This window comes from Sphaeramia orbicularis, chromosome 22, assembly GCF_902148855.1.
Source record: "Sphaeramia orbicularis chromosome 22, fSphaOr1.1, whole genome shotgun sequence".
NCBI lineage: Eukaryota > Metazoa > Chordata > Actinopteri > Kurtiformes > Apogonidae > Sphaeramia > Sphaeramia orbicularis.
Genome location: NC_043978.1, coordinates 55,823,587 through 55,844,562, shown reverse-complemented (window position 1 = coordinate 55,844,562; position 20,976 = coordinate 55,823,587). Strand labels below are relative to the sequence as shown.

At 33.6% G+C, this 20,976-nt stretch overlaps 1 protein-coding gene across 2 annotated transcripts in view; it reads left to right on the top strand.

Moving 5' to 3' along the window:
- The window catches only part of LOC115414304 (disheveled-associated activator of morphogenesis 1-like), a 64,570-nt gene extending 44,089 nt beyond the window's left edge, over window positions 1-20,481 (top strand). The window contains exons 15-26 of one of the 2 annotated variants that reach the window (XM_030127603.1): window positions 1,006-1,263; window positions 1,429-1,536; window positions 3,260-3,357; window positions 4,610-4,694; window positions 5,824-5,930; window positions 6,038-6,126; window positions 16,362-16,530; window positions 17,400-17,507; window positions 18,510-18,570; window positions 18,664-18,798; window positions 19,531-19,701; window positions 19,812-20,481. In XM_030127603.1, coding sequence (XP_029983463.1) covers window positions 1,006-1,263; window positions 1,429-1,536; window positions 3,260-3,357; window positions 4,610-4,694; window positions 5,824-5,930; window positions 6,038-6,126; window positions 16,362-16,530; window positions 17,400-17,507; window positions 18,510-18,570; window positions 18,664-18,798; window positions 19,531-19,701; window positions 19,812-20,009 — 1,587 coding nt within the window. In that variant the 3' untranslated portion in view covers window positions 20,010-20,481. Of the gene's footprint in view, window positions 1-1,002; window positions 1,264-1,428; window positions 1,537-3,259; window positions 3,358-4,609; window positions 4,695-5,823; window positions 5,931-6,037; window positions 6,127-16,361; window positions 16,531-17,399; window positions 17,508-18,509; window positions 18,571-18,663; window positions 18,799-19,530; window positions 19,702-19,811 lie in introns of both variants that reach the window. The other variant, XM_030127602.1, reaches the window with a different exon arrangement.
- The last annotated feature ends 495 nt before the right edge of the window (window positions 20,482-20,976 follow it).

Sequence of the window (20,976 nt, the reverse complement as noted above, 5' to 3'; positions counted from 1 at the left end):
GATGCAGTTTCGGGTGAAAATGAGATGGAGCTCTTTACCAGCTTTGTGGGTTGGAGGACTGCAAACCCGCTGTAGCTCAAAAGAGAGTATTAGTGACATGAAATCTGAGAAGCTGTTAAATCTGCATGTTTAAAACGTTAAATCTACATGTTACTCTGTAAATATGTTTATTTGTTTTTTACAGTATTGTTCTGGAAACCACAGCTGCCAGTTTTTTTTCCGTAAAAACAACAGAACTTTTTTTTTTTTTACAGTGTAACTCCATTTTCAGATCCTGTTCCCAGCATGTTTTTGTACCTTGCACAGAGGGTGATATTCTGAATATCTGTGACTTGTAGAGTCGAGATAGTAAGTGCCTTTCCTTGCCTCCCAACTTAAAAAATTCATCAAACCACACCCATTTTTTATCATATATTGAACATTAATCTAGTCACGTCAGAAACCCCCCTTTTTAGCTTGTCTCTGGTAGGGTATGGTCTTTTTTGGTGTCTGTCAGGACTGGCCAAAGCATAAACATATGCAACTAATTCCCAGTATTAGTTTATCATATATTAATATGTAACTTTTTCCCAGAATACATAAATTATTTCTCAGAATGTCCAAAATTTCCACTCCTGTCCTTCTTTTGTACACCACATTTTCTGAAACTTTCCATGAGCTCACATGTTCTTTCTGCCGCCCCGTTTTGTAACTTTGCATAAATTCATGTGTTCTTTGGATGGCTACACGTGTTCGTTCTTTTGTGGGAAAAACAGTCAGCTACTCTGGTACAGTCCACACATGACACTAAGGATAACTTCTGCCATGCAAATTAATACAGTTTAAATACTTTTGAATACAAACGGAATACTTTTGATTAAAATACGGATTTTTTGACACCACAGAAATACTAAAAAAACATAATAATATGAATGTATCAAACTGGTGCGATGCGACTGCCTTCATCTTTTGGTTTCATTTCTGTCCATAAATCTGTTTCATTTGTGTCTGTTTCTCTGGTAGTCCTCCAGTATTCCAGGTGGACCTCCTCTTTCTGCTGGTGGTCTGGCTCCTGTTGCTCCTCTCCCTTCCATCTCTTCTCCTGCTCCTCCTCCCCCTCCTCCTCCACCTCCTCCTCCTCCAGGAGGCCCACCGACCTTCGGTATGGCTCCATTTGCTCCACCTCCTCCTCCAGGAGCTCCACTAGGAAGTGTCCAGAAGAAGAAGAACATTCCTCAGCCTCCAAATCCTATGAAATCTTTCAACTGGAGTAAACTGCCCCCGGTACTACTAATACTGAAAACAGTGTGTTATACTGGTCCACACTTAAGTGTAATGAACCTTTAAACAGTGTGTAACATCATTAATAAAAGTAGAGAAATGTGGTTTATAAATTACAAACAAATCAGTGAATCTTGAGTTAAGAGTGTGATATTCTTATTTTTGTAGAACAAGGTCGATGGAACCATATGGGCAGAGATTGACGATCTCAAAGTGTTTAAAATCCTGGATTTGGATGACTTCCAGAAGACCTTCTCTGCCTACCAGAGGCCACAGGTAATACATTACTATTGTAGTGACTGACCTGTCACTGCTGGGTGTGGGTGGAGTCCTCGTTTTTGATGCTCTTCTAAACAATTAACGTCCAAACAATTACTGTCCAGACAGAATCCTTCAGTGAGCTTCTCACTTTTGGTGAACGTTCTTAGATGATCACATCAGTGTCTCATGAAGATTAAAATACAAACATGACTACTAAAGGATGCTGACTTCTAACTGATGGCGGTAAAACCGTATGATCTCCCCGTCCCTTCCCAGTGACCTAGTTATCTGCCCCTTAAATAGATTCACCCTCCCCTAACTCAAACCGGAAATCTACAATCAACTAGACACAAAACAAACAAACAAACAAACAAACAAACATAAAGAATGGCTCCTACAGCTATACATTACACACAGTGGTCAAAATGAAGACGAAACATCATGTAAAAGTAGACGTTTAGCAACATGTTTGACTCATGCTTTTACATTTACATTACATTTATGCATTTGGCAGATGCTTTTTCCAAAGCGACTTACAGGGGAAAAACCAAAAAAAATTAAAGAAAAATATAAGAATAGATTAAAAACATAAAAATAGCTGTACAATTAAAACACTGTTGTACAGGAGAATAAAAAGCAAAATAATAGACTAAAATACAAGAAAAGATTAAAAAGAGACATAAAAACAGCTGTACACTTAAAAACAGTGAAATAACAATACCAAGTGAAAACAACAGAATAGACATGATAATACATTTAAAATGGAACGTTTGAAAGTGCTAGGACAGGAGGTGCTGTCTGAAGAGCTGGGTCTGCAGGAGCTTCTTGAAGACAGGTAGGGACGCCCCTGTTCTGGTAGTGTTTGCTAGATCATTCCACATCAAGAGCCTGGATTGTCTTGTACAAGGATTGGGCACTGCCAGACAACATACGCTTCTTATTTTGCAGATACTGTGTATAATTCTGTCAACAGAAGTGTGAAGTCTTTTTGTTTTTAAGTTGGTTACAGATTCAGCCAAATTATGAGGAGAGCAACCACATGAAAATTCAAAACATAACATTCATTCATTCATTCATTTATTTGTTTTGAGCAGAAGAAAAAATGTAACATTTTTTGTGAACAAGGAACAAATATCAGAGCAAATACATTAATAAATAAAGGCGATTGAGACAAAACAGCAATTACCATGTACACTAGTAATCACAAAATAAATTCAATATGTACTGCTCAAAAAGGAGTGGGAAGAAGAAAACTTTTTAAATCCCACCCCATCTCACATTTATACAACACGTTACTTTTGCGTCCTTAGTGATATAGTAACATCTGTTTAGAGTCATTAAGTACATAAAAACTTCCCCTCTTACTTTAAGTTTTAGTATTTTGTCATTTTTGGCAGGATTCATGTCCCTACATCATTGTGATTATGAAATTATTTGCTATCAAGATCAATATTCACCTTATGGTTCCACAATGTGCTTCTATTGCCGCTGCACCACACGAACACAACTAGAACATACATAAAGGAGAACATAACCAGACTAATTAGAAAAAACAAGGAGGAGAGTAGCACCATTGTGTGTCCAACATCAAATGTCTTATTTTATAGTGAATACATTCAAGTCCCTTCTGTTCTGAAGTCTTAACCAGACCAACAGATGTGCCAGGGTGGTTATATTGAAAGTCAAATGCAGAGTTTCTTTTCCATTCAACTGTCACCTGATGTCTGTGTACTAACAGAAAGATCCTGAGGATGACCAGTCCCTTGTGAAGAAGGTGAAGGAGCTGTCAGTGATCGACGGTCGACGAGCTCAGAACTGTAACATTCTGCTGTCACGGTCAGTCAATGAAATGAAATGAAGGAGTGAAGGAATGAAGGAATGAAGGAGTGAAGGAGTGAAGGAGTGAAGGAATGAAGGAATGGCTGCTGCGTTGGATTCACTTTTAAACCAGTTTCCTTTCATTTCATGTATGTCGACAGTAATCGTAGGTAGAGACATTTTATGTAAGTTAAAGCTAGTTTTGTGTTCATATTTAAATCCAAATACTAGAAGCACTCAGAGAGCGCAGCACCCAGCTAGAGGTCTGAAATTTACAGAATCATTTCACAGGAATCTATAGTCCTAAGAAATGGGAAAATATTTACTTCAAATTTATAATTACATGTTACAGAGAATGACAAAGCTGAGATTTTATCCATCGCAAACTTGTAAACTGCTCCTTTTGTCCACTCATTCCACACAAACTCCTCCTCATATTCAGTGTAAATGTTCTGTGCTCTATCTGTTCTACTGAGGGAATGGATCTGTGCAAAATGAAGGTCTATGTTCTGTTCTGGATGAGATGTGAGCAGATGAACAGCACAAACATCTGTCCCACCTGCACATTCACAGGTCAGTATCAGCAGTGGGATAGGTAGGATCACAAAATAAAAGACAGCATGTGAAAGGACAGGAAGGGACTAAATTTGGACACCAAGCACAACTTGCTTCTATAAATCCCATATTTTAGCTGAAAACATCCATGTTTAATTTGAACATTTAACATAGAAGGATTTATAGAAGCAAGTTGTGCTGGTGTCCAAATTTAAAGTAAAAGACACCATGTGAAAGGACAGGAATTGCCCTAAATTTTGACACCAAGTAAGCAAGTTGTGTTACAATTCTAAGTTTGAAGTAAATATTTTCCCATTTCTTAGGACTATAGATTGCTGGGAAATGATTCTGTAAATTTCAGACCTCTAGCTCGTGTTGTTCAGAAGTTATAGAAGCTGAAAATAGACCAACATTTACAGTCTGAATTTGGGTCGCAATTTTCGGGTAGCTCCTACCTACTTCAAATGGACAGAACTGTGGAACTATTTACAATTAAGCCTTGACATTTAGGATTTTCCCATTATATATGATGTTCTATAAGTATGTAAAAATGTAGAAAAATCTGAGAGGGTCAGGTGGAACCACTGGATGAAATTATATGGAATGACCCTGATAGATCTGCAGGTACAGTGAACGCATACGGCGTGGGTTGTTATGGCAGTATAAAAGCTGAGTGCTGAGTGTTTTTAGGATAACGTGTGTGTGTGTGTTACAGGCTGAAGCTGACCAATGAGGAGATCCGACACGCCATCCTGACCATGGATGAGCACGAGGACTTACCTAAAGACATGCTGGAGCAGGTACACCTACATAGTACAACATGATGCTACTTGCTGCTATGATACTTTGAAGTTTGACGTGTTTGTTTGTTTTTCCAAATCGACGGTGCATTTTAACAAACACAATATGTGTCAATACACAAGATTATAGCCAAAGCTCATGTCTGTTGTTATGTCCTAAACTTGCATCATTTTGGGATAATGTATATTCCACAATTGTTAAGATACTGAGTTATGCAATCCATAAAACATGTTTGGTGATGTATTTTGGCTGTATTATTGGTAATAATGTAAGAAAAAATTATAGATATTTGTTTAAAATACCATTAGCAGCCTGTAAAAAGTCTATTACCAAAAAAAAAATGGTGCAGATTAGAACCTCCGACGACTAATGACTGGTTATAAAATTGTGAATGGAATATTTGAGATGGAGATTCTGACCCGTAGATTTGGGTGGTTCACAAAATTAACTTTCGCCAGATTTTGCTAGATCACTTTTTGCCTTGTTCCAATTGATATTACAAGCATCTGTACCAAAAATTGAGTCAATTGCTGCACATTTAGGGATGGCACACTTTTTCACAATTTTGAAATTGTTAACGTTCCATTTTCGAGCACCAGGAGCTTACCATCAGACACGGTGCATGGCTAAGGCTATTTACTGCATCAAAATAACTGTATTCAAGGCCCAGACAAGTCTGACATTGAAGCAGGAGCAAAAAAAAAAAAAAAAAAAAAAAGTTGAATTAAGCAAAAAAAAAAAATTCTTAAAATTATCTTGGTAAGATTTCTTGAAATAAGATTTTCAAGATCTATTGTCTAAAATCAGTTCTTATATCTCACTGAAAAGCTATTCTTAAAGTGATTACGTCTTATTCTAAGTGTGATGAGATATTTTGACTGGAAATGATAAAAATACACTTGGTAAGATTATGATTTTTGCAGTGAGGACACAGAGCAGTATGAATGACTAAATCGTATTCATTAAAGAACCCATGTTGCCTAAAACCACTTTATTCCCATCCACTATGAACACTGGTAGTAGAAAATGAAAATGACTTCACCCCTAATTCTGTTACATTTGTGCTGCATTGTTCTCTGTGATTGTATTCCGTTTTGTATTTAAATACTATATTTTTCATTCATGAAGCTGCTGAAATTTGTGCCTGAGAAGAGTGACATTGAGCTGTTAGAGGAGCACCAGCATGAGCTGGAGCGCATGGCCAAAGCCGACCGCTTCCTGTATGACATGAGCAGGTGACGTTCACATGAACACTCACATACACCTGGAAACACACGGAGCTGCAGGGAAACACATGCATACATGGCACAGCTCAGTCTGATTGGCTGGTTTTTCTCTGCAGAATCAACCACTACCATCAGAGACTCCAGTCACTTTACTTCAAAAAGAAGTTTGCTGAAAGACTGTCTGAGGTCAAACCCAAAATCAAAGGTACCACTATGTTTATAACTCATAAAGACCCAAACGGTGACCAAAACCATCTATTGACCAAAACTGTTCAATACCTGCACTGTGAAAAACATCCTGTTGTTTTTACAGAAAAAAAAATGGCAGCTGTGGTTTCCAGAACAATACTGTAAAAAACACATCCAACTGTAAACATATTTACAGAGTAACATGTAGATTTAACATTTTAAACATGTAGATTGAACATTTTAAACATGTAGATTGAACATTTTAAACATGTAGATTTAACAGTTTCAACATGTAGGTTTAACAGTTTAAACGTGTAGATTTAACATTTTAAACATGTAGATTGAACAGTTTAAACATGTAGATTTAACAGTTTAAATGTGTAGATTGAACAGTTTAAACATGTAGATTGAACAGTTTAAACATGTAGATTTAACATTTTAAACGTGTAGATTTAACAGTTTAAACGTGTAGATTTAACAGTTTAAACATGTAGGTTTAACAGTTTAAACGTGTAGATTGAACAGTTTAAACATGTAGATTTAACAGTTTAAACATGTAGATTTAACAGTTTAAACGTGTAGATTTAACAGTTTAAACATGTAGGTTTAACAGTTTAAACGTGTAGATTTAACAGTTTAAACATGTAGGTTTAACAGTTTAAACGTGTAGATTTAACATTTTAAACGTGTAGATTGAACAGTTTAAACATGTAGATTTAACAGTTTAAACATGTAGATTGAACAGTTTAAACATGTAGATTGAACAGTTTAAACATGTAGATTGAACAGTTTAAACATGTAGATTGAACAGTTTAAACGTGTAGGTTTAACAGTTTAAACGTGTAGGTTTAACAGTTTAAATGTGTAGATTTAACATTTTAAACATGTAGAATTAACAGTTTAAACATGTAGATTTAACATTTTAAACATGTAGATTGAACATTTTAAACATGTAGATTGAACATTTTAAACATGTAGATTGAACATTTTAAACATGTAGATTTAACAGTTTAAACATGTAGGTTTAACAGTTTAAACATGTAGGTTTAACAGTTTAAACGTGTAGGTTTAACAGTTTAAACATGTAGGTTTAACAGTTTAAACGTGTAGATTTAACAGTTTAAACATGTAGGTTTAACAGTTTAAACATGTAGGTTTAAATGTGTAGATTTAACATTTTAAACATGTAGATTGAACATTTTAAACATGTAGATTGAACAGTTTAAACATGTAGGTTTAACAGTTTAAACATGTAGATTTAACAGTCTAAACATGTAGATTTAACATTTTAAACATGTAGATTTAACAGTTTAAACATGTAGGTTTAACAGTTTAAACATGTAGGTTTAACAGTTTAAACGTGTAGATTTAACATTTTAAACGTGTAGATTGAACAGTTTAAACATGTAGATTGAACAGTTTAAACATGTAGATTGAACAGTTTAAACATGTAGATTGAACAGTTTAAACATGTAGATTGAACAGTTTAAACATGTAGATTGAACATTTTAAACATGTAGATTTAACAGTTTAAACATGTAGGTTTAACAGTTTAAACATGTAGATTTAACATTTTAAACATGTAGGTTTAACAGTTTAAACGTGTAGATTTAACAGTTTAAACATGTAGGTTTAACAGTTTAAACGTGTAGATTGAACAGTTTAAACATGTAGATTGAAAACATGTAGATTTAACAGTTTAAACATGTAGATTAAACAGTTTAAACATGTAGATTGAACAGTTTAAACATGTAGATTTAACAGTTTAAACATGTAGATTTAACATTTTAAACATGTAGATTGAACAGTTTAAACATGTAGATTGAACAGTTTAAACATGTGGATTTAACAGTTTAAACATGTAGATTTAACATTTTAAACATGTAGATTTAACATTTTAAACATGTAGATTGAACATTTTAAACATGTAGATTGAAAACATGTAGATTGAACAGTTTAAACATGTAGATTTAACAGTTTAAACATGTAGATTTAACAGTTTAAACGTGTAGATTGAACATTTTAAACGTGTAGATTGAACAGTTTAAACGTGTAGATTGAACCGTTTAAACATGTAGATTTAACATTTTAAACATGTGGATTTAACAGTTTAAACATGTAGATTTAACATTTTAAACATGTAGATTTAACATTTTAAACATGTAGATTGAACATTTTAAACATGTAGATTGAAAACATGTAGATTGAACAGTTTAAACATGTAGATTTAACAGTTTAAACATGTAGATTTAACAGTTTAAACATGTAGATTTAACAGTTTAAACGTGTAGATTGAACAGTTTAAACGTGTAGATTGAACAGTTTAAACGTGTAGATTGAACAGTTTAAACGTGTAGATTGAACAGTTTAAACGTGTAGATTGAACAGTTTAAACGTGTAGATTGAACAGTTTAAACGTGTAGATTGAACAGTTTAAACGTGTAGATTGAACAGTTTAAACGTGTAGATTGAACAGTTTAAACACGTAGATTTAACAGTTTAAACATGTAGATTTAACAGTTTAAACATGTAGATTTAACAGTTTCAACATGTAGGTTTAACAGTTTAAACGTGTAGATTGAACCGTTTAAACATGTAGATTTAACATTTTAAACATGTAGATTTAACAGTTTAAACATGTAGATTGAACATTTTAAACATGTGGATTTAACAGTTTAAACATGTAGATTTAACATTTTAAACATGTAGATTTAACATTTTAAACATGTAGATTGAACATTTTAAACATGTGGATTTAACAGTTTAAACATGTAGATTTAACATTTTAAACATGTAGATTGAACATTTTAAACATGTAGATTGAACATTTTAAACATGTAGATTGAAAACATGTAGATTGAACAGTTTAAACATGTAGATTGAACAGTTTAAACATGTAGATTTAACAGTTTAAACATGTAGATTTAACAGTTTAAACGTGTAGATTGAACAGTTTAAACGTGTAGATTGAACAGTTTAAACGTGTAGATTGAACAGTTTAAACGTGTAGATTGAACAGTTTAAACGTGTAGATTGAACAGTTTAAACACGTAGATTTAACAGTTTAAACATGTAGATTTAACAGTTTAAACATGTAGATTTAACAGTTTCAACATGTAGGTTTAACAGTTTAAACGTGTAGATTGAACCGTTTAAACATGTAGATTTAACATTTTAAACATGTAGATTTAACAGTTTAAACATGTAGATTGAACATTTTAAACATGTGGATTTAACAGTTTAAACATGTAGATTTAACATTTTAAACATGTAGATTTAACATTTTAAACATGTAGATTTAACATTTTAAACATGTAGATTGAAAACATGTAGATTGAACAGTTTAAACATGTAGATTTAACAGTTTAAACATGTAGATTTAACAGTTTAAACATGTAGATTGAACAGTTTAAACATGTAGATTGAACAGTTTAAACATGTAGATTGAACAGTTTAAACATGTAGATTGAACAGTTTAAACGTGTAGGTTTAACAGTTTAAACATGTAGATTTAACAGTTTAAACATGTAGATTTAACAGTTTAAACATGTAGATTGAACAGTTTAAACATGTAGATTTAACAGTTTAAACATGTAGATTTAACAGTTTAAACATGTAGATTTAACAGTTTAAACATGTAGATTTAACAGTTTAAACATGTAGATTGAACAGTTTAAACATGTAGATTGAACAGTTTAAACATGTAGATTTAACAGTTTAAACATGTAGATTTAACAGTTTAAACATGTAGGTTTAACAGTTTAAACATGTAGATTTAACAGTTTAAACATGTAGGTTTAACAGTTTAAACGTGTAGATTGAACCGTTTAAACATGTAGATTGAACATTTTAAACATGTAGATTGAACAGTTTAAACATGTAGATTGAACATTTTAAACATGTGGATTTAACAGTTTAAACATGTAGATTTAACATTTTAAACATGTAGATTGAACATTTTAAACATGTGGATTTAACAGTTTAAACATGTAGATTGAACATTTTAAACATGTGGATTTAACAGTTTAAACATGTAGATTTAACATTTTAAACATGTAGATTGAACATTTTAAACATGTAGATTGAACATTTTAAACATGTAGATTGAAAACATGTAGATTGAACAGTTTAAACATGTAGATTTAACAGTTTAAACATGTAGATTTAACAGTTTAAACATGTAGATTTAACAGTTTAAACATGTAGATTGAACAGTTTAAACGTGTAGATTTAACAGTTTAAACGTGTAGATTGAACAGTTTAAACGTGTAGATTGAACAGTTTAAACATGTAGATTTAACAGTTTAAACATGTAGATTGAACAGTTTAAACATGTAGATTGAACAGTTTAAACATGTAGATTTAACAGTTTAAACGTGTAGATTTAACAGTTTAAACGTGTAGATTGAACAGTTTAAACATGTAGATTGAACAGTTTAAACATGTAGATTTAACAGTTTAAACATGTAGGTTTAACAGTTTAAACGTGTAGATTTAACAGTTTAAACATATAGGTTTAACAGTTTAAACGTGTAGATTTAACATTTTAAACATGTAGATTTAACAGTTTAAACATGTAGATTTAACAGTTTAAACATGTAGATTGAACAGTTTAAACATGTAGATTTAACAGTTTCAACATGTAGGTTTAACAGTTTAAACGTGTAGATTGAACCGTTTAAACATGTAGATTGAACATTTTAAACATGTAGATTGAACAGTTTAAACATGTAGATTGAACATTTTAAACATGTGGATTTAACAGTTTAAACATGTAGATTTAACATTTTAAACATGTAGATTGAACATTTTAAACATGTGGATTTAACAGTTTAAACATGTAGATTTAACATTTTAAACATGTGGATTTAACAGTTTAAACATGTAGATTTAACATTTTAAACATGTAGATTGAACATTTTAAACATGTAGATTGAACATTTTAAACATGTAGATTGAAAACATGTAGATTGAACAGTTTAAACATGTAGATTGAACAGTTTAAACATGTAGATTTAACAGTTTAAACATGTAGATTTAACAGTTTAAACATGTAGATTTAACAGTTTAAACATGTAGATTTAACATTTTAAACATGTGGATTTAACAGTTTAAACATGTAGATTTAACATTTTAAACATGTAGATTTAACATTTTAAACATGTAGATTGAACATTTTAAACATGTAGATTGAAAACATGTAGATTGAACAGTTTAAACATGTAGATTTAACAGTTTAAACATGTAGATTTAACAGTTTAAACGTGTAGATTGAACAGTTTAAACATGTAGATTGAACAGTTTAAACATGTAGATTGAACAGTTTAAACGTGTAGGTTTAACAGTTTAAACATGTAGATTTAACAGTTTAAACATGTAGATTTAACAGTTTAAACATGTAGGTTTAACAGTTTAAACATGTAGATTTAACAGTTTAAACATGTAGATTGAACAGTTTAAACATGTAGATTGAACATTTTAAACATGTGGATTTAACAGTTTAAACATGTAGATTTAACATTTTAAACATGTAGATTGAACATTTTAAACATGTGGATTTAACAGTTTAAACATGTAGATTGAACATTTTAAACATGTGGATTTAACAGTTTAAACATGTAGATTTAACATTTTAAACATGTAGATTGAACATTTTAAACATGTAGATTGAACATTTTAAACATGTAGATTGAAAACATGTAGATTGAACAGTTTAAACATGTAGATTTAACAGTTTAAACATGTAGATTTAACAGTTTAAACATGTAGATTTAACAGTTTAAACATGTAGATTGAACAGTTTAAACGTGTAGATTTAACAGTTTAAACGTGTAGATTGAACAGTTTAAACGTGTAGATTGAACAGTTTAAACATGTAGATTGAACAGTTTAAACATGTAGATTGAACAGTTTAAACATGTAGATTGAACAGTTTAAACATGTAGATTTAACAGTTTAAACATGTAGATTTAACAGTTTAAACGTGTAGATTTAACAGTTTAAACGTGTAGATTGAACAGTTTAAACATGTAGATTGAACAGTTTAAACATGTAGATTTAACAGTTTAAACATGTAGGTTTAACAGTTTAAACGTGTAGATTTAACAGTTTAAACATATAGGTTTAACAGTTTAAACGTGTAGATTTAACATTTTAAACATGTAGATTTAACAGTTTAAACATGTAGATTTAACAGTTTAAACATGTAGATTGAACAGTTTAAACATGTAGATTTAACAGTTTCAACATGTAGGTTTAACAGTTTAAACGTGTAGATTGAACCGTTTAAACATGTAGATTGAACATTTTAAACATGTAGATTGAACAGTTTAAACATGTAGATTGAACATTTTAAACATGTGGATTTAACAGTTTAAACATGTAGATTTAACATTTTAAACATGTAGATTGAACATTTTAAACATGTGGATTTAACAGTTTAAACATGTAGATTGAACATTTTAAACATGTGGATTTAACAGTTTAAACATGTAGATTTAACATTTTAAACATGTAGATTGAACATTTTAAACATGTAGATTGAACATTTTAAACATGTAGATTGAAAACATGTAGATTGAACAGTTTAAACATGTAGATTTAACAGTTTAAACATGTAGATTTAACAGTTTAAACATGTAGATTTAACAGTTTAAACATGTAGATTGAACAGTTTAAACGTGTAGATTTAACAGTTTAAACGTGTAGATTGAACAGTTTAAACATGTAGATTGAACAGTTTAAACATGTAGATTTAACAGTTTAAACATGTAGATTGAACAGTTTAAACATGTAGATTGAACAGTTTAAACATGTAGATTTAACAGTTTAAACGTGTAGATTTAACAGTTTAAACGTGTAGATTGAACAGTTTAAACATGTAGATTGAACAGTTTAAACATGTAGATTTAACAGTTTAAACATGTAGATTTAACATTTTAAACATGTAGATTTAACAGTTTAAACATGTAGATTGAACAGTTTAAACATGTAGATTTAACAGTTTCAACATGTAGGTTTAACAGTTTAAACGTGTAGATTGAACCGTTTAAACATGTAGATTGAACATTTTAAACATGTAGATTGAACAGTTTAAATATGTAGATTGAACATTTTAAACATGTGGATTTAACATTTTAAACATGTAGATTTAACATTTTAAACATGTAGATTGAACATTTTAAACATGTGGATTTAACAGTTTAAACATGTAGATTGAACATTTTAAACATGTGGATTTAACAGTTTAAACATGTAGATTGAACATTTTAAACATGTAGATTGAACATTTTAAACATGTAGATTGAACATTTTAAACATGTAGATTGAACATTTTAAACATGTAGATTGAACATTTTAAACATGTAGATTTAACAGTTTAAACATGTAGATTTAACAGTTTAAACATGTAGATTGAACAGTTTAAACGTGTAGATTTAACAGTTTAAACGTGTAGATTGAACAGTTTAAACGTGTAGATTTAACAGTTTAAACATGTAGATTTAACATTTTAAACATGTAGATTGAACATTTTAAACATGTAGATTGAACATTTTAAACATGTAGATTGAAAACATGTAGATTGAACAGTTTAAACATGTAGATTGAACAGTTTAAACATGTAGATTTAACAGTTTAAACATGTAGATTTAACAGTTTAAACATGTAGATTGAACAGTTTAAACGTGTAGATTGAACAGTTTAAACGTGTAGATTGAACAGTTTAAACATGTAGATTTAACAGTTTAAACATGTAGATTGAACAGTTTAAACATGTAGATTGAACAGTTTAAACACGTAGATTGAACAGTTTAAACACGTAGATTTAACAGTTTAAACACGTAGATTGAACAGTTTAAACACGTAGATTGAACCGTTTAAACGTGTAGATTGAACAGTTTAAACGTGTAGATTGAACATTTTAAACGTGTAGATTGAACAGTTTAAACGTGTAGATTGAACAGTTTAAACGTGTAGATTGAACAGTTTAAACATGTAGATTGAACAGTTTAAACGTGTAGATTTAACAGTTTAAACGTGTAGATTGAACATTTTAAACGTGTAGATTGAACAGTTTAAACGTGTAGATTGAACAGTTTAAACACGTAGATTGAACAGTTTAAACACGTAGATTGAACAGTTTAAACACGTAGATTTAACAGTTTAAACACGTAGATTGAACAGTTTAAACGTGTAGATTGAACATTTTAAACGTGTAGATTTAACAGTTTAAACGTGTAGATTTAACAGTTTAAACATGTAGATTGAACAGTTTAAACATGTAGATTGAACAGTTTAAACGTGTAGATTGAACAGTTTAAACGTGTAGATTGAACAGTTTAAACGTGTAGATTGAACATTTTAAACGTGTAGATTGAACAGTTTAAACGTGTAGATTGAACAGTTTAAACATGTAGATTTAACAGTTTAAACATGTAGATTTAACAGTGGATTTAAATGGTAAATGTTCTTCACTTCTTTAGCTCATTTTCTCCTCCTTCATGGTGTCCACAGCTCTTTCCAAATCCACCAGGTCCAACTGGGACCAGTTTAGGGTTCAGTGTCTTCCATGGACACTTGGACATATGGACAGTCAGAGCCAGGATTGGAACCACCAACCCTTTGGTTATTGGACGAGCCGCTCTACCAACTCTACCAACCCATTCATTTACTAATTTAAATAAAATAATTAAATAAAATAATTGGTGTAAATAATGGGTGTAAAATACAGTTCTTCATCTTTTCATGGTCATCAGATATGACCATATTTGGACGTTCAGAGGCTCTGTAGTTACCATGGAAACACCGTCATCTTCTACAACATTGATTCACCAGTCAAACCCATGGAGTTGGATCAGTGACAGTGGACGGACACACTTAGTTTATGTTCAGTTAATTGTGTATTTTGTTGGAAAAGTCACTTTTTCTTCAGTTTTCTGTTTTGATATAACAACCTTAGAATTAACTCTGAACTTCAATGAACACCTGCATGATCAGTGAATTAAACACAGGAAAATACATGATTTTCACTGAAAAAAATGCAAAATACAGAGGATAATATAATAATAAATGGTGATAAATTGCTTAAGAAAGGAGAAAATAGAGGAAAATGTATTTGAGAAATACTTTGGGAAGTAGCACAATGTTTAGTTATTTATGTCTTTACTGAAAAAGTCACTTTTTCTTCCGTTTTCTGTGTTTCTGACATAATAACCCTCAACATTAGTCTGAGGTTTTATTAGTATCTACATCAGGGCTGTCAAACATGCGTCCCAGGGCCCAAATGCGTCCCCCCAAAGGTTCCAGTCCGACCCCTGGGCTGAATTTACACAGTGTAGAAACTCCACAGTCCAGGCTGTGGAACTCATGTTAGTGTGGGTTCCACATCCAGACCAATCTGATCTACAGTCAAATAAGAACAGCAGAAGAACCCACACAAAAGGACTGCAGATTTACTACTGGGTTTGATGGAAATAATAATATTACATTATGTCTGTAAATAATGACAACTACAAATGTTTGTGTTTGTTTTCGTTCAAAAAAATCACATTAAATTATGAAACTCTTTCCATTTCCAAACTCTCCTGTACCAATAAAATGTGACTAACCTGAACAAATGTGTCCAACCTGAAATGTCTGTATTAAATTCAGTCCAGTTTGAACTCTTTTCTTCCTGTTCCTCAGTGTTTAGTGTCTTTGGAGATCTGATCCAGAATGCACATGGACTAATGAGAAGTGGAGGAAGAAGACAAAATTACAGTTATTTTTCTTAAGAAATTTCAAGGTTTTTTTTTCAGGTTATTCACATCTTTTTTGTTTGAATAGTTTATAAAAGTAAGTATTTTCATAATTTCATGTGTTTTTTTTGCACTAAAATACAGATAAAAATGTAGAGTTGTCATTATTAGTAGTTCTTCTGTTCTTATTTGACTGGTCTGGTCCACTGCAGATCAGATCAGGCTGAACGTGGAACCTGAAAGAACAGGAGTTTGAGAACCCTGATCACATGATCAGTGAATTAAATGTAGGAAAATACCTGATTTTCACTGACAAGAAAAGTTAAATTACAGAGGATAACATAATAATAAATTGAAATAAATCACTCAAGAAAGGTTAAATAGAGAGAAAAAATGAATTTGAGAACTGCCACAAAAGTAGCACTGGGTCTTTATGGGTTAATCCACACATGGAGATGAACAAGTGGTCTGTCCATAGAACAGCATGACAGTTCTTCATGTGTTCTGCTTTCAGCTCTCAGCCTGGCGTCCAAAGAGGTGGTGCAGAGCAGCTCACTGCGGCAGCTCTTAGAGTTGGTTCTGGCCTTTGGAAACTACATGAACAAGGGACAAAGAGGAAATGCCTTTGGCTTCAAAGTCTCCAGTCTCAACAAGATCGCTGACACCAAGTCAAGTATTGATAAGTACGCTCCACCACAAGTCTTATTCACAGCCGTTATGTTCTGTAAGAAACTTACCTCCTAGGCAAGTTCATTTGTATGGCACATTTCAGCAACAGGGCAATTCCAGGTGTTTCACACAGGACATGAAATACAACGACAGGGGAAAAGAAACACATTTAAAACATTATAAAAGAAACATGTAGAAGTGATTAAAAACAGCAAAAAAACAGCACAGAAAACCACAAATATAAAAACACACACACATGAAAGAGTCACAGTGCAGAGTTTGGAAAGAGAATATACAATTTAAAAAGTCCAAAGCCTTTTAGTCAAAGGCAGCAGTGAACAGGTGAGTCTGGAACCAGAACCACAACCAGAACCCAGTGAACAGGTGAGTCTGGAACCAGAACCACAACCAGAACCCAGTGAACAGGTGAGTCTGGAACCAGAACCACAACCAGAACCCAGTGAACAGGTGAGTCTGGAACCAGAACCAGAACCCAGTGAACAGGTGAGTCTGGAACCACAACCAGAACCCAGTGAACAGGTGAGTCTGGAACCAGAACCCAGTGAACAGGTGAGTCTGGAACCTGGACTGAACAGAACCCAGTGAACAGGTGAGTCTGGAACCAGAACCAGAACCCAGTGAACAGGTGAGTCTGGAACCTGGACTGAACAGAACCCAGACTCTCAGATCTCAGACCTGATATTTTCTGGTAGTTTGTTCCAGATCTACGGAGCATAGAAGCTGAACGCTGATTCTCCAGGTTTAGTTCTGACTTTTGGAACCCAGAGCAGACCTGCACCAGACCACCTGAGTGGACTGGAGGGTTCAGACTGGACTAGAACTACAAACTAAAAGATAGAGTTGAATGTGTTTGTGTTTGTAGGAACCTCACTCTGCTCCACTACATGATCACAGTTTTGGAGAAGAAATATCCAAAGGCAACGAGCTTCAGTGAGGAGCTGCAGAATGTACCAGAAGCTGCTAAAATCAAGTAAGGCATGCGTCTTGTCTTGTCTTGTCTTAATTAGACGTTTGAATAAATACCTAAAAATTCTGGCTGTGATCATTACACAAATAGATGAATCCCCTTCAGAGTTCAGTCTTCTTCACAGCTGCACTTGGTGAAAATGAAATATATTAACCCTTTCATGCATGAATTATGAGAACCTTAGTCAAGATTTTTTTTCCCTGAGTATTTTTATTCCTCTTTAGGCATGAAAAAAACAATGCGATTAAAATTTTTTAAATTAACCTATTTTTCATGGAGTTACAAAAATGTCCTCTCATTTGGACACCATGTGTTTAAGTTTTGAGACAAAGAAACATGAATTTAAAACACATCATCAAAAAGTGACATACTGTGACAACTATGAAATAAAAACATTTTTAATGCCGCTAATCTGATGTTTTCTCACATTTGAACATACTCTGATACTAGTTATTACTCACTTCATGGAGATAATATGCAAAAAAAACTTTTTGTGTAAGAAAACTGTTAATTACAGTTTAATAACAATTAGTAACTGATTTACACTCAAACATGTTACTGGGTCCAAACACAGTAAAGTCCCATCAGAGAGCGAACTTTAATTGATCGTCGTTCCAACATTTATTTCAATGTAAAGTAGCTCCTTGTTTTGGATAATCCTTTATGGTCCAACTGAAGCAAAAATTAATTTAAAAGTAAAAATGTGGGTCATTTAGCAACACCAATCTGTCAAATTGTCTCTAAAATGTCCCGTCAGAGAGATCTCGAATACCATATTTTGACCCTACTGCAGATCAGGTTTGTCAAGAACAGGAACGTGTCCACTGTGTTGGCTGATATGCAAAGAAAACAACCAAAGCCATGAATATAGAAGAGAACGGCTGGAGAAGAGCTGTCCACTGGAGTGAGCACTGTGCATGAAAGGGTTAAATATGAAGTCATATCATCACATCAAATGCCTGACTTATCCTGATAATGACCGACTCTCTTCCGTCATCTTTCCAGTATGACTGTGTTGGAGAAGGAAATCGGGAACCTGAGATCTGGTCTGAAGAGCGTTGAGGCGGTGCGACAGCTGATGTGACCGTTTGGAACTTGCACTTTGACGTCTCCACGTCAGTCCGTCATTCACTGTGCACGTCTTTGTCATTGTTTCCAGGAGCTGCAGTACCAGCAGACTCAGTCCTCTCAGGGTCCAGTGGACAAGTTCATCTCCGTGGTCGGTCAGTTCATCACTGTGGCCACGTTCAGCTTTGCCGATGTGGAAGAGTCCCTTAGTGAGGCCAAAGAACTGGTGAGTGGGAAGACAAAACTGTAGTTAGTGACTGGTCATCAGTCCACACTGTCTAAAACAGAGGTTCTACTTTGTTCCTACTTAACCCTTTCATGCACACTGGTCACTCCAGTGGTCACTCCAGTGGTCAGTTCTTCTCCAGCTGTTCTCTTGTATATTCATGGGTTTTGTTGTTTCAGTTCCATATCAGCCAACACAGTGGACGCTTATGCACCATCCCATAATAATACACCGACATTCAGACCATTACTGTAACTTTATGTTCTTGATAAACCTGATCTGCACTGACATGGTTGAGGGTAAATCACTGTCTAATTGTTATTAGACTGTAATTAACAGTTTTCTAAAGACAAAAAGTTTTTTTTGAATATTATCTCCATGAAGTGAGTAAGAACTAGTATTAGAATATGATCAAAGGTGAGAAAACATCACATTACCTGCATCAAAAATGCTTTTGTTTCATAGTTTTCACAGTTTCACTTTCTGATATTGTGTTTAAATCCAAGTTTCTTTGCTTCAAAAATTAAACACATGGTGTCCAAATGAGTGGACGTTTGTAACTCCAGGAAAAATTGGTTAATTAAAAAAAAAAGAAGAAAGAAATTCAATCTCATTGTTTTTATCATGCCTAAAGAGGAATAAAAAGACTCAAGGAAAAAATCTTGACTAAGGTTGTCATAGTTCATGCATGAAAGGGTTAAATTAAACCTCACTGTGGGTGTCGGTCTACAGTTTGAAAAGGCACTGAGACACTTTGGAGAAGACTCATCGAAGCAGCAGCCGGAGGAGTTCTTTGGTATATTCGACACTTTCATAACAGCCTTCTCAGAAGCCAAACAGGACAACGAGAACATGATCAGACGCAAAGAGGAAGAGGAAAAACGTGCACTTCTGGAGGCCCAGGTAAGACAGAAGTGTGGATGGACTGAAGGTCATGGTAGACACAGAAGTCTGCTCCCTCAGGACAAAAAACATATCCCTGTTGTTTCTAACTCTGATGTCCTGATCTCCAGCTGAAGAGAGACAGAGAGCAGAAGGCCAGGAAAGCCAAAGAAGAAGAGGAGAGCGGCGAGTTCGACGACTTGGTGTCCGCCTTGCTCTCAGGAGAGGTGTTTGATAAAGGCGGACCCAACATGACCCGCAAAAAACCGCACAGACCGAACCAGTTCGACAGCAGCCGGGAAAGACCAGCATCCAAACTGAACCAGTAACACACTGGAAAACAACAACACAGGACCAACACCGGGCTCATTAAAGAGAGAAGAAGAGACAAGTCCTGCCCAATCACACTTTATTTAAAAAAAAAAGTTCAGTCAGTGGAAAGAGATATTTTTTTTGTCCTGTCTGAATTATTTACCATTTAGACATACGATATTTGTCAATGCAAAGATAATTTTGCAGGTGAAGAAAGTCCCAGTTTGTGGTAAAACTGTTGGAGTATGAGGCTTTTTCACCTCTTTCTCAAACACTGAAGTTAAGTGTGCCATGGCAGTGGACATTCTGCTGTTGTAACGTGTATCACGTCAAATGACAGATGCCGTTCACTGAGCTGTTTAACCCCTAAACACCCAAACGTCCACCGGTGACCAAAAGCATCTACTGATCTAAAATGTTTCAAACAGGTTGAACCACTCATCCTTTCAATACATGGAAATAACTGGTGTAAAATACAGTTTGTCATCTTTTCAGGGACATCAGATATGACCCATTTGGACGTTCAGAGGCTCTGTAGTTACCATGGAAACACCTTTATCTTCTACAACATTGATTCACCAGTGAAATCCACAGACTTGGATCAATGACAGTGGATGGACACACTTATTTTATGGTCAGTTAATGAGAGATTTTGCTGAAAAAGTCGCTTTTTCTTCAGATTTCGCTTTTTTAATTAGGGATGCACCGATACCAATACGAGTATCGGGTATCTGCTCTGATACTCAGTGTGTGTACTCGTACTTGTAAAAGTAATCCGATACAAATGCACCGATCCCACTTGTGTCCGTGTGCCATTCCCAGTTCAGTGCAGCAGGTACGAGGAGGAAGAAGAATGTGTGAGTGTGAAGAGTGTGGAGATGGAACCGAATAAATGATCAGAGTAACACTGACAGTACCGTTCAGACACAGATACAGACGCAGCCTTCTGTCTGTAATCTGACTACATTCCATCTGTTTTCCAGC